Below are 12,657 nucleotides of genomic sequence, written 5' to 3'. Positions count from 1 at the left end.
CGGTATGCAAAATACGGTAACAAAACACCTCATTTATCCTACTTTTTAGATTCCGAATATTCTGTGTGCACTTTTGTACAGACTCGTGCTTCTCATTTGTTCCTCCACACTTTAGATCAGTAAACACAATATAAGATTCGTTTAAGGTTATAACTGAGACAAATATTTTACAAAATATGAACATAATTTTAATTTTAAGGTTACTGACTCAACTGTGTTCAAGCCCAACATCAATAGTGTGTTTACTTAGTAATGAGTAACCTTATAAATATATGTATATTAATATTTTCCTAACCTTAACAACCTTAATGTGAAATTACTGTCATTTATTTGTTCTGCTCTCTGCAACTTACAATTTTGGGATATTAGCTCGAAATTTACCTCAAAAACAGGGCTGTGGTTGTCTGAGGCTTACCAACTGGATATGAGGCGAAAATAACTCGAATTTGATTTGGCAAAAATAAAACAACAAAAACAAAAAACAAGAAGAAAATGTTTGAGATAATGACCCCAAAATCATTTTATAATTAACACGAAGCTACAGCTCGTGTCTTTTCTTTTTTACATAAAAATCGGCTGCCCACTCGGAGCAGTCCTAATTCAAAAAACTTGAAGACTGAACGCAGAAATTTCCGACAGTTCTTGAAGGTCACCGTTCTACAGCGTTTTACCTACATTTCCCATGAAGCACTGCGGCTTTACGTCTCTCCGCAGTTCGGGTGGGAGGTGACGGCGCTGTCTGCCTGTCGGTCGTAGGGGAACTTCACGGGTGTGGCGAACGTGGTAAATCTCTTCGCAGGGAAAGAATGCGGATCGGCAACTCGGATTAAAGCAATATATAAATATTTTTTTGTAGAAAAAATAGAAATATTCACAGACGAGTGTGGTATGCATCCGGTAGCGTAACTGGCAGCAGGAATCTGTGTGCTCGGTTTTCCACAGCTGGAATACTTTTTTTTTCTAACTTCGCGGTAATTTTTCGGGCGTTTAACCTGCTCTAATGAAATACCGTAGGGAGCAGCTAAAAGTCAACGAAAAAAGTTGCTAAGCCTTTTTTTCCAGGCAGCGTTACCCACGTTAAAAATCTCCCAAATGCGGACAAACTAAATAACAAACGTGCGTATCTTTGGGAAATTCATACGTTAGTTAGAAAACCGAGTTCATTTGGGAAATAATTTGTCTTTTTTAATGATTTTGGTCCCTTCTAGCGGATGAACGGTCTCCGTTACGTTTTTCGCCACTCATCAAAAAAGGGAACTCGCCTCGCTTAACTTCAGCCCTTGTTTTTAAGAAAAGGGGGTCAGCCGTTAGTTGTTTTTTTCCCAGGTGTTATTTTCCCACTAAGCAGCAGACCTGAAGCGTGCACTGGGAACCATGGGTTGTACTGTGAGTCAGGAAGATAAGTTGGCGGCCGAGAGATCTAAAATGATAGATAAAAACCTGAGAGAAGATGGAGAGAAGGCGGCAAGAGAAGTGAAACTGCTCCTGCTCGGTGAGTACAATGTCACAACACTGACACTAGGTTGCAAAAGTGGCACAATGATGGTCATGGGTGAAATGCGCAGTGTCAAAGACATCTGACAGAAACGGGCAATTTGAGCGAGTTACATTTTAACCAGCGCTATTATTAGTCCCCGTTAAGTGTGGGCTCAGGGAAAACACCGGGGCTGTTTGGAATCCTGTGGGATGTTCTCGTATGTTAAAGAGAAAACGTGGCACAATTGCACGCGTCCAAGATCTTCCATCTGCCGATGTTGCTGGGTTGTCCTCGTCTGCTTTGCCCTCAGTGTCAGAGCTGCTTTGACACAAACATGAGGGCTTCAGTGAAAAACGCATGGGATAGTTTGGAGTAGAAACGGCACGCTTAAGCAAAGGTCCCTGCACAGCAAGGAGTTTCATAACGATTACCGTGAGATCATTTGAGGGACAACCAGAATAGGCAGTCACCCCCCCCCCAAAAAAAAAAGTTTGGAGGGGGTTGCTCGGGATTTGTTTTTTCTTCTTAGGAGTTTGACGTTTGGATGAAATTGACTGCTCCCAGGACTGCTAGAGCATAAACTAACTTACAACTCTTTCCGTTGGGAATATTAGCAGATATCTGCTTATGATGGATTTTCTGGATACATTTGAATTGTCTCTAAATATTTAACTCATGGTTTGCTTACCACCTTTTACTCTAAAAGCATTTTTAGGTATCTACTTAAAAAAGTTTCCTAAAGCTTTATCAGATATGAAGTTCAGATACACAGGAACAAAGGCTAATGGGATTTCTCAATGGCTGCTGAATTAATCCATATAAATAAAAAGTTGAAACTCCAATTATTAAGTTAAGAATTGCATTTTTTTTTTTTTTTTTTTTGGGTTTTTTTTATAAATTAGAGCAGTTCTTGGTGGCACCTTGCTGAGCATATGACCGTCTTAAAACTGATATAGGTCTGAAACAAAAAAAAGAAACTTCAGAATATTTTCTCCCAGAACTGAAACATATGTTAAAGAAAATCGACAGCCAAGCAGAAATTTTCAGGTAAACATGTCCCGCGTGGAGCCACTAAGAAATATATAAAAACCAAACAAACATCACTTCTTGGCAGTGTTACATCTTTTTCCCCCTACGGTATAAATTTGCACCACTCTCACATATAATCCGTTTAACTTAGTCATTTTGGCTGTCATGTACTTTGTTGGTTGATCACAGAATTACAAATTTAATTTGACACCCTCTTTCTGGACAGAGCAGAAAATTCTGCTTGGTTTGATGGGGAACACATGCTATCTTTTTCTCTCCTGGGTCTTTGAAGAGACGGCTGGTTGTTGAGATGTGCCCCTGGTTAGAAGGCTAATTGCATACCCTGCTCTGTACTGGAGGTTTCATATCAGTAATTACTATCCGCTGCAGTGTGTGAGGGTTGAAAAGAATTACACGAGAGGTCTGAAAATGAACTGAGGGTTGGTGAGTTTCTACGTAAAGAGCATGGGCGGCCAGTGTAGCAGTCTCATCACCTTTACCGCTGTCACATTCTGCCACGACATGGAGACTGCACTGCCTTCATTTCTTTGAAAAATGCACACTTTTTCAGTTTCAGGACAGTCAAGAGGGAGCTCTGCTTCACACGACTTTGATTAAAATACTTTGCACTCTCACAGATAACACAGATGCACATTATTTGTGGTAGGTATGGCATAGTTGGTCCTACATGAGAAACTTTTGAAATATTAAAATGACACAATATGAGGAAGAAAAAAACAGAAAAAAACCTTTCCTCTGACATGCTTCACCGCTCAGATCTCTGCTGCTCAGCAGCACAGCTCAGTCATAGGGCAAAACGTCAGCATTAATATCCATACCAACTCTATGAATGAATCGCATAACATTTAGTAATTAACCTACATACGGGGACAGGCCCAAATCTCATTGTAATTCCTATTTGGATCAATTAAAACGTCCTTTTTTTGTTTACATTAATTAAATTGGTGTAACAATGTTGCATCCTATAAACGGTTGACTGAAAAGTGGTACAAGCAAACAAACAGAAAACTCATATTACACCAAACAGACTGCCACTTAAACCGTGGGTCTTCCGCTCATTTGATATTTGAACGTGTCACAACATGCTTTGGCTTTCACATGCATAAAAACCTGAAATGTGTTGTGGGGAATGTCTTTCCGCCTAAAAAAGTCAAAGTTACATTCCAGCTATTTAAAGTGGTTTATAGTTGTACGTCAGCAGTTCATTCAAGACTAAACAATGCTCATCTTGATAACAATTTCGCACCCTTAATAGTCACTACTTCCACTCTCCTTTTCTGCCTGTTGTGCAGGTAGACTTGAGTTGGTGACAGGTTCAGTTTAATGGATTAGTCTTTCATTGAGCATGTAATCCTTTGACTGAAAAAAATGATTTGTGACAGAGGTGTCTTATCACAAATCCAGGTAATCTTTTTTTTTTTTTTAAAGCTGTCGGCTGTTTATACACATAAAGTCTGTGCCCTTGATGGCATGCGGGTAAGTTGTCGGTCTACTAAACGGAGCAAACTGTAGACCGTCTAAGATGAGTGGTGGGGGTTTGGGTTCAAAGACGCCTCGGTTTTAGTTGCAGGCAGGGGCGGATATGACCGATCTCCTGTTATGTCAACTTTGATCATTTCCTCCTTTCAACAAATGAAACAAATTAGTCAAAGAAAAAAATCCATTCAACCCATTGGTTTGCTTGGTTTGTAGTTAGCGGCCCAAAGTATGCCAAGAAAATATCTCCTACTCCATTACACCACCACCCCCATCCTGAACTATACAAGGCAGAATGGATCCATGCTTTCATGCTGTTAATGCCAAGTTCTGACTCTACCATCTCAATTAGACTTTTTTTTTTAAATCCTCTATTGTCCATTTTTGGTGAGCTCATGTGAGTTAAAAGTAAACTGTAGCATCAGTTTAGTTTAATTTGCTGTGTGTGGTCTTCTGCTGCTTTAGCCCATCCGCTTCAAGGTTCGACGTGGTGCGAGTTCAGAGGTGCTCGTCTGCATGCTTTAGTTGTAAGGAGGGTTTGTCTGAGTTATTGTGGCTGTCCTATCAGCTGGAAGCAGCCTGGTCATTTTTCTCTGACCTCTGGCATAAACGAGGATTTTTTTTTTAATTGGATATTTTCTCTTTCTCAGACAATTCTTTGTAGACCCTAAACTTTTCCTGTGTTGGAAAATCCCAGCAGATCAGGAGTTTCTGATATGCTCAGATCAGCCTGTTTGGCACGAACAGCCATGCTATGTTCAAAGTCACTTAAATCACCTTTCTTTACCGTTTTGATGCTTTGTTTGAACCTCAGCAGATCATTTTGACAACGTTCGCATGCCTAAATGCACTGGCCATCATTCTGAATGACAAATTCTTTAAGCTAGACACACACATAATATGAAACCAGTCATTTTCTGTTCCTCTTTTACAGCTACCCTTTTCAGCAACATGCACAGATTAATTAGCAGTCATTCTCATGCACATTGAAGTCTTTATCATGGAGTTGGACTTTAAGTAAGCATTCAAGCATTGTTTGGATTTTGTAGATTTGTTTGATTAGAAGTTATTGCAATATTTTTATGTGTTTTACTACCCTTGAGCCCCAACTTGTTGCACCCGTTACCCAGTACTTGTGAGTAACGGTTGCTCATTCATTTATTAGTTAATTAAAAAAATACATTTTTAATGTCATTACAATGAAAAGACAGAGGCAAACCTGCGAGGATGAAGATTTCTTCCCACTGAGCTTCATTAGATTGTCCCCGCTAGAACATATCTTCAGAGGCAGTTTCCAACTATAGGTTCCTGGAGGAAAACAGTTACTTTATCAAAGAGTTTAAGAGAAATGAGTGTAGCTCTCTCAAAGTGTGGCGCTGCAAAGTATCGATCACAGAGTGAGGCTACAATTTGTGAAAACTGCAATCTAAGCAGATCCAGACTGGGAAACCTGAGCTATTGCAGTTGTGATAGTAGAGAGCAGGAGTGTACATCTCAACTGATTATGTGTTTTCCAGTTGGTGTTCAGTGTGTTTGACTGCTCTGCAAAAACACTGCTAACGTGCTTCTTATTATTGCACAACGTGTAATACTCAATTTGTTTCATTTGCTCTTCACCTTGCTCTCTTCTCACCACATTACAAATAAGCGAATTATAGAAACACACACAAAAAGGCGAGGGGGCAATTTAGCAGTAACTCTCCAAATTTAACAGAATTTTCCAAAACCCTGCATTTATTTTTAATGGTGTGCACCTGATCCTGTGCTCAAATGAAGACTTAATTTTTATGAACACGTATTGCAAAGGTGAGTCTTCAACAGGATCACCTATTTACTGTACACGTGCCTGATGACTGCACAAGGTGACGTGTTCTGCAGTTGGTCAGTTCAATGTGGTCCGCACTGAGACAGAGTGCCTCCCTCTTATTAAAGTCGATGGCAAAGCTTTAGTGGATGTGTAGTGTAATCACAGTTGGCTCATTACAGAGACCCGGGTTTCTCTGGAGAAAACAAGTCAGACTGACTCGTTTTACAGGAATGAACGTCCGTTTACTGAACTTCAACTTCTTGGAGACATATTGGCAGAAATGTGCCTGTTCTGTGAAATGTATCAAGTGAGCTGCTGCCCTGTGTTTTTGGGTGACTTGACCTTGTTTACTCAACAGTCTGCACCACAGTGCTGTCCAATTAACTGTATGACGCACTGGATGGCAGATCTGTGAATTGGTATGTGAAAGGGTTGAATATCCTGCAATTACAGGGAGAGCTCTGAAGATAAAGCCTGTTCCTGCAGACTGCATGTCTCAGTACAGGTCCACTGGGACTTGGCTTCACTATCCTCTTTGCTCTGGAAATACTGATAGCTTGGAAAATCTTCTACCATCGTCTTCTGAGTGTCTATCCATAGCTCATATCTTTGCTTGATTGTTACACAGTTCCCACTGTTTCTTACAATACTACATTAGCAAAGAGCTGAAAGCAGCATGTCGACATTTTCTGTGTGAGTGTGTGTGAATAGTAGCTGTTTTAAAATGCATCCTTCAGGTTGTTGCAGCTTAGTTCTAGATATCACAGGGTGTGAAAGACGCCAAACCAGATCACAAGCCTCATTTGTGTGCATGCCCATTAGCTTAGATAAAAGAGTAAGGAGGAAGTGGCTACTGCACAGCACAGACAGTCCGGCACAGACACAGGAATTTAGCATTTTGAAACAGTTCCTGCCGGAAACAGAAAGATGCAAAATAAGATGAATGAATGATTGTTTTTAAAGGATTGGGTAAATTGCAAATACAATGAAATGAAATCCAATTTAATCTCAAGGGAATCCATTCATGTTTATTCAGATTTGTCTTGTTATATGTATAGTGTCTTTGATCTTATCCTCTAAGTTGTAGACCCTGTACAGTAGAGAAGGTAAGCATTCAACCTTCAGGTGTTGAACCATGAGTTCATTTGTTTTCCCAGAATTTATGTAATTACCATCCATGATCGTGTGGTTGGTATTTGTTTTTCCTTTGTGAGTCTGTGTGCGTTTCATCATGGCATGTCCTTGAGACACCTGTTGTAGGGGGAACTACTACAAAGGCAGTTTTGACTACTTTGACGCATGTTTATATGGTTGTCTGTGGATTGATTTGGTCAAAATTGTGCAACATTTCGTCACAATTAAGATGTTTTGAACGTCCCATTATGGCGCTGTCTTTTCTTTCTGGGGTGGCGTTGCTCTGGTATTTATTGATAGAATGATGAACTCTGTGTACAGAGAAATTATGATTGAAACCATAAAAATAGTAGGTTTGACTGACGACAAGGCAATGGAGAGCTAGGGGTCGGGACTTTCTTGGGCTGATCATGTCATTAAGCACACACACAGTAAATTGCTATCCCCTCCCTTCCCCACCACAATCCATTTCCTTTTTCTTTCCATTGTAGGAAGTGATCTCACTTCATTTCCCCTCCATTCTCATTGGGTCATCCTGTCATTTTTCTGCTCTGGTTGTTCTCGTCCTCCTGAGTTCCAGGGGGCGCATGCACCATCAGCTTTGAGCCTATTTAAACTGGAACAGCTTAAGTACACTTGAAAAGCCAAATGTGGGGAAAAAAGGGAGACGGGGGCACTTGGATGATTGGTGAGATTGGGATAAAATTAGGTTGAATTAAATGTAGGATAAAATCATTGTAGAAAAACTTGTGGGATTATGAGTGGGGATCTAAGCTGAGAGAGTGGGCCCATAGTTCAGGTCAAACTTGGTATGCGCATCATGGCTTCTACATTCTCCTGTAAATGTCCCTGCTGTGCTTGTTCACAGCGCAGCCTCAGTTTGATCCGCTTTGTCTTATCTTTTAGTACCTTGTGTTTTCAAGGTGGTAGCACGCAGAAAAACCTTCAGGAGTGGACAAATAGAGACAGCGTCTAGATGATAAGAAGGTTAGCTACATCTGAAATTTAATCTTGCAAAATGTCACAAACAAATGAAATGACTGTATCTCTGTTTTTTGTAACTAGTGACAGTGTGCTTCTGTGATGTGAAAGGATAGTGTAGTGACATTGTCAGGAAGCAGACTTTAGAAGAATGGAGGTGTCTCTCTCCCAGGAGTGCATGTTGGAACTATTTTCCTTTTGTGTTTCACACTGTACTCCATCCTCGCTTCTTTAAAGTCTTTCAGTATCTGGTAAAAGTTTGTCTACGATGTCATTTGATCTCTCACTCTACAGGCTTTAAGATGATGCTGACCTCTGTTTGGTGGTGTTGGTTCATTAGAGCTGTATGCTGTGGAGAAAATGCAACAAGTGAGGTGACTAACATAACTTAAGCTGCAGGGCTTTATATGATATGAACATGATAGATGTTGGGTTTAGTTTACATGTTACAGTGGGCGAGGGCACGTTTTTTTTTCTCCCACAGAGGATTCAGGGTACTAATATTATGACAGCTGCACTCTAAATGTGCAGTTTCTATGGTGCAGTATTATTGTATCTGCTAACCTCTCCACTATCTGGCAGATGGACAAATAAAATAACTACATGTGTATTATCCACATAATTTCTCCCCATTAAAACCACAGTAAAAGGTAATTAATTTTCCTGCCATGTAGACAGCTATTTTTGTTGTCAAGTCCTGTGTAACAATAATACTGTTTTACACAGTTCTGTCCTCTAAAAGATTCCTTGAAAATCTACCAAACTGAGGTCAACAGCAGTAGAGTTTCATTAGAGCACCAAACTGAAACAGTTCATGTTGCTACACTCATGTGGTTTGGCTTTGTGAAAAAGAACAGTTAATTATTAACATAAAAAATGATAGTCATGGTTGCTGAGTTGCTTAAGTCCCATCTTATCCTTTTTTAAAAAAAAAATATCTGAACACATGCTGAAGTTGTGCATTGCTGCTAACCTTGCAGCAGCTGAAACCTCTACTGCATTCTCCTCCCCCTTATCAGACAACCTGAATGGCTTTTTTATTGCTATACTGACCTCACAAATATTAATATTGCCATAGGATACATGTTGGTTCTGCAAAATAAATTTCCCCTGGAAATGTAGACTGGAGTGTCTAATAAAATTAAGGATTTCTTCTTGGAAAATTACTTAGTAACTCAAAAAAAAAAAAAAAAGCAGTGGAGCACACTGAAGAAGAATTTTAGGCAATCTCATCCCTTTGAGTTCAAAATGGCATTACTGTTTTATTCCTCCCATATTCTTGAAGAGTTTTCATGAAAACCATTCAGAATATTCCTATTCTGCTTATTAAATAAGTAAATAATCTATTTTTTTTATATAAATCTAAGTCAGTACCCCGAATTACCTCAACAACCCCCCCCCACCACCACCAAGTGGTGATGCTCCCTCCTTCATGGTTGCTAACTGTGCAGATGCAATTGATGTCATTTCCTGTTTCAGTACCAAACCCCCCATCCCCCATCTCTCACTTCCTCTTTTAGCTGACTGCATGTAAAAGAGAACTAGATGCGAGCCTTTTGTTTGACGGGTTTGAGGAAACCAGCACTCCCATCCTGTGTCAGTTGCTTGGTTTATGTTGGCAAAGTGCAGGCACGGCAGTGTGTCGCAAAGAGTTAAACAAGTATATGTGACGAGCTTTTTAACAAGTTTTATGAAGCATTTCTGTTTCTTATTTAAAACTGTATGCTTAAGGAAAATAAAAGAAGAAAGAGTGCAGACACTAACAAAAAAAGAGACTGACATATGACTTGCATACCCCTTAATTGGCCAGTAGCATAGTGTGTGTGTGCATAGTTGAACTGTAGTTGTTGATAAGTGTTTGTGATACTAGACGACTGCTATAAATGATCTTTTTCACATAATAGTCAGATTTGACTGAATACACCCCTCAAGCTAAAAAAGGTTTTTGGAAAGAATGTGTATGAGCAATAAAGTGTGTTTGTACTTTGTGTGTTGTTTTGTTTTCCACCCCATAAACATTCACTCTTAAAGCAGCAGGGCACAATTAAGACCCCTGGGATTTTTTTTATAAAGAAAAATCCCTGGCAGCATAAGCTGGGTTTTGCCACTTGTTAGTTGTGTATGTTTGTGTGAGTGTGTGTTATTGAGAGCTTTCGTGTGGTGTATAATTTGGCAGGAGGAAAGCAGTGTGACATTCCCTCAAACATGACATCTGAACTTGTGTTCAGTTTCATATCAGCTCCAAAAAAACAAAAAACCTTCCTGTGAAGGAAATGTGTTTAGTAGGAAGTGCTTATTAAATTATGTATAATTAACGGCAACAATAGAAGTGTTTTCTAGTTGATTCCATAACCTTTTAGACTATACTCTCAGTAGCTGTGACACGTTGTCTGGATGATGACATGGTGATTTATTGGTTTTTGCATGTAAAAGCATGAAGCTGTGTCCCCTCCTCTGTCCACTTTGCATGTAGAGGCATTACATAAATAGAACGTCTGCTATTAAAAGCGGGTGGTGTAAAAAGTTTTTCGTAAAACATTTAGCAAAGTAAGATAGGTGTCAAGCTATGTGGTAACACATATAACATTTATATGACTGCAGCTTAGTGTCAGAGTACTGATTTATTTAGGGGTTGTAACTGTAATAAGGGGGAGGTATCTCACTTGTATGAGAGAGAGATCACTATCGTGTTTTGAAAGGCAGTCTGTCAGCTTTAATTCAAGTTGTTTCACAAAAACAACTTATTGTGCTTAGTTCCCAATGTAATACCAAAAGTAATTGGCAGATTAGGTCTGTTCCTTCTGCACTTGGTAACTGTTCAGTGGAACTCTTAATATGAGAGGTGACAGTACAAGTGAAGGAGGCCATCATCAGCTTGCAAAAACCAAATTAAACATGTCAGAGACAGCAAAAACTTTAGGCCCAATCCACACCCTGGTACATGCTTAAAAATAATGTATCGGCCAGGTCAGCAACCCCAAACATCCTGAATGTTTGCAGAAGACAATTAAAGTGGATGATGAGAGAATTATTTCTGTTAAGAAAAAGCCCTTTACAACATCTAATCAAGTCAAGAACACTCTGAGGGATGAAGGTGTATCATTGTTAAAGTCTACAATCAAGAGATGCCTTTATGAATGGAAATGCAGAGGGTTTACAACTGGTTGCACTTGGGAACAGGAAGCCCAGATTACGCTTTGCCAAGGAAAAAACAAACGAAAGAACAAAAAACATCTAAAAGAGTCTGCACAGTTTGGGGGGGGGCAAAAACGTAATGCGAACATAAGAAGCCACGATTAACTTCTACCAGATTGATGGGAAAAGAAAAGTGTGGCAAGACATGGGGAAAAGCTCATCTGTCAAACATGTGGGGGCAATGTTATGGTAGAGGGATGTATGGCTGCCAGTGGAACCAGGTCACCAGTGTTTATTGATGCTGTGACTGCTGATAAAAGTTGCAGGATGAATTTTTAAGTGAACAGAGCTATACCATCTGCTCAGATTCAACCAAATGCTGCAAAACTGATTAGAAAGTGTTTCACAGTGCAAATTGGTAATAACTCAAAGCATACAACTCAGGAGTTTTTCAAGGTAAAGGAAAAAACCTATGACATTAGCCAAATTCTTATCCTTAGAATGCTGGAAGTATAAAGTAGATATTAGGTTATTGTTACTATAAATCCTAACGTAGCCTAAAACGGACACCCTAGCCACTTTCTACTCAAATAACTGTGACTGCAACAACTACACCAATGGCCCGTGCTCACTTGTCAAATATCATTGAGCTGAAGGTTAGGAAAACAAATAAGTGGAGCACGTGATGGTTTTATTTACGTTATTCCAAATTCCTTCCCTGAGACACAGTTGTTTAAGTGTTACTTAATGTTGGTGTAATTCAGGGGTCGGCAACCTTTCTGATGACGAGTGCCATTTAAAATTTCCTCAGAAGTCAGTGTGCCACATGATTGCATTATCAATAAATTTAATAACGCTCTATATGAACAGTTACACACTATATAGAACCACTTTATAGAATTACATTTGTTTGCAGATGTTGGCGGCTATCAGCAAGTAGTTATCAGCTATTTTGAAACAAAAAAAAGACACTTTTTATCCATAACAAGAACTTCATAACAGCAAATGAACTGTACAACAGAAAATGCTAATGCTATTTATGGTCTCCTCACAACAATGATAAGAAAAATGAACTGGGCCAATATATCATGTTTGTTAATACAGAGACACACATGTTAATGTGATCTCTGTTCTCCCACTCAGAGACATCTCCGAGTGTCCAGCATTCAGACGGCTACCTGAGGACTCATGTGAGAGAGAATCTGCTCACACAGATATGTAGAGCCAAATACTGTCAATAAGGCCTCTGCAATGTTCTGTAGACAGTTAAACTTGTCAGGTAGTGATGTCCAGCAGGTGAAAATGCAAGCTCCATGAACACGCACAGCTGTGGATTCCAGCTGCTTCGATGTTGCATTAACTGGTGTTAACTCAGCCAGTTAATGCGAGACAGATCTAGCTGCTCATTAAAGATTTCTGGTTTGATCAGAAAAGAAAACATTGGTCCAAACACCTGAAAGTCCCCAAAACGCATTGTGAATTGTCTTGAGTCTACGGATGTATCCGTGTATTTCCGTGGTGCTGATGCTGTGCTGAGCAGAAAGCTCCTGAAGCTTTTGAAGTGTCAGAATGTGGAAAGCTAACAACGTCCCTCTCA

General features: G+C 39.7%; 1 protein-coding gene across 1 annotated transcript in view; it reads left to right on the top strand.

The window, feature by feature from the left end:
• Positions 1–720: 720 nt before the first annotated feature.
• Positions 721–12,657, top strand: part of LOC102205644 (guanine nucleotide-binding protein G(i) subunit alpha-2-like) — a 60,659-nt gene continuing 48,722 nt past the window's right edge. The window contains exon 1 of the mRNA XM_005741372.1: positions 721–1,492. Within this exon, the coding sequence (XP_005741429.1) occupies positions 1,375–1,492 (118 nt within the window). The 5' untranslated portion in view covers positions 721–1,374. The remainder of the gene's footprint in view (positions 1,493–12,657) is intronic.

The sequence above is a fragment of the Pundamilia nyererei genome, unplaced genomic scaffold (assembly GCF_000239375.1).
Source record: "Pundamilia nyererei isolate P.nyererei 1_Seehausen unplaced genomic scaffold, PunNye1.0 scaffold00110, whole genome shotgun sequence".
Taxonomy (NCBI): domain Eukaryota; kingdom Metazoa; phylum Chordata; class Actinopteri; order Cichliformes; family Cichlidae; genus Pundamilia; species Pundamilia nyererei.
The sequence above is the reverse complement of the archived record's forward strand: the minus strand, read 5'-3'. Positions and strand labels throughout refer to the sequence as shown.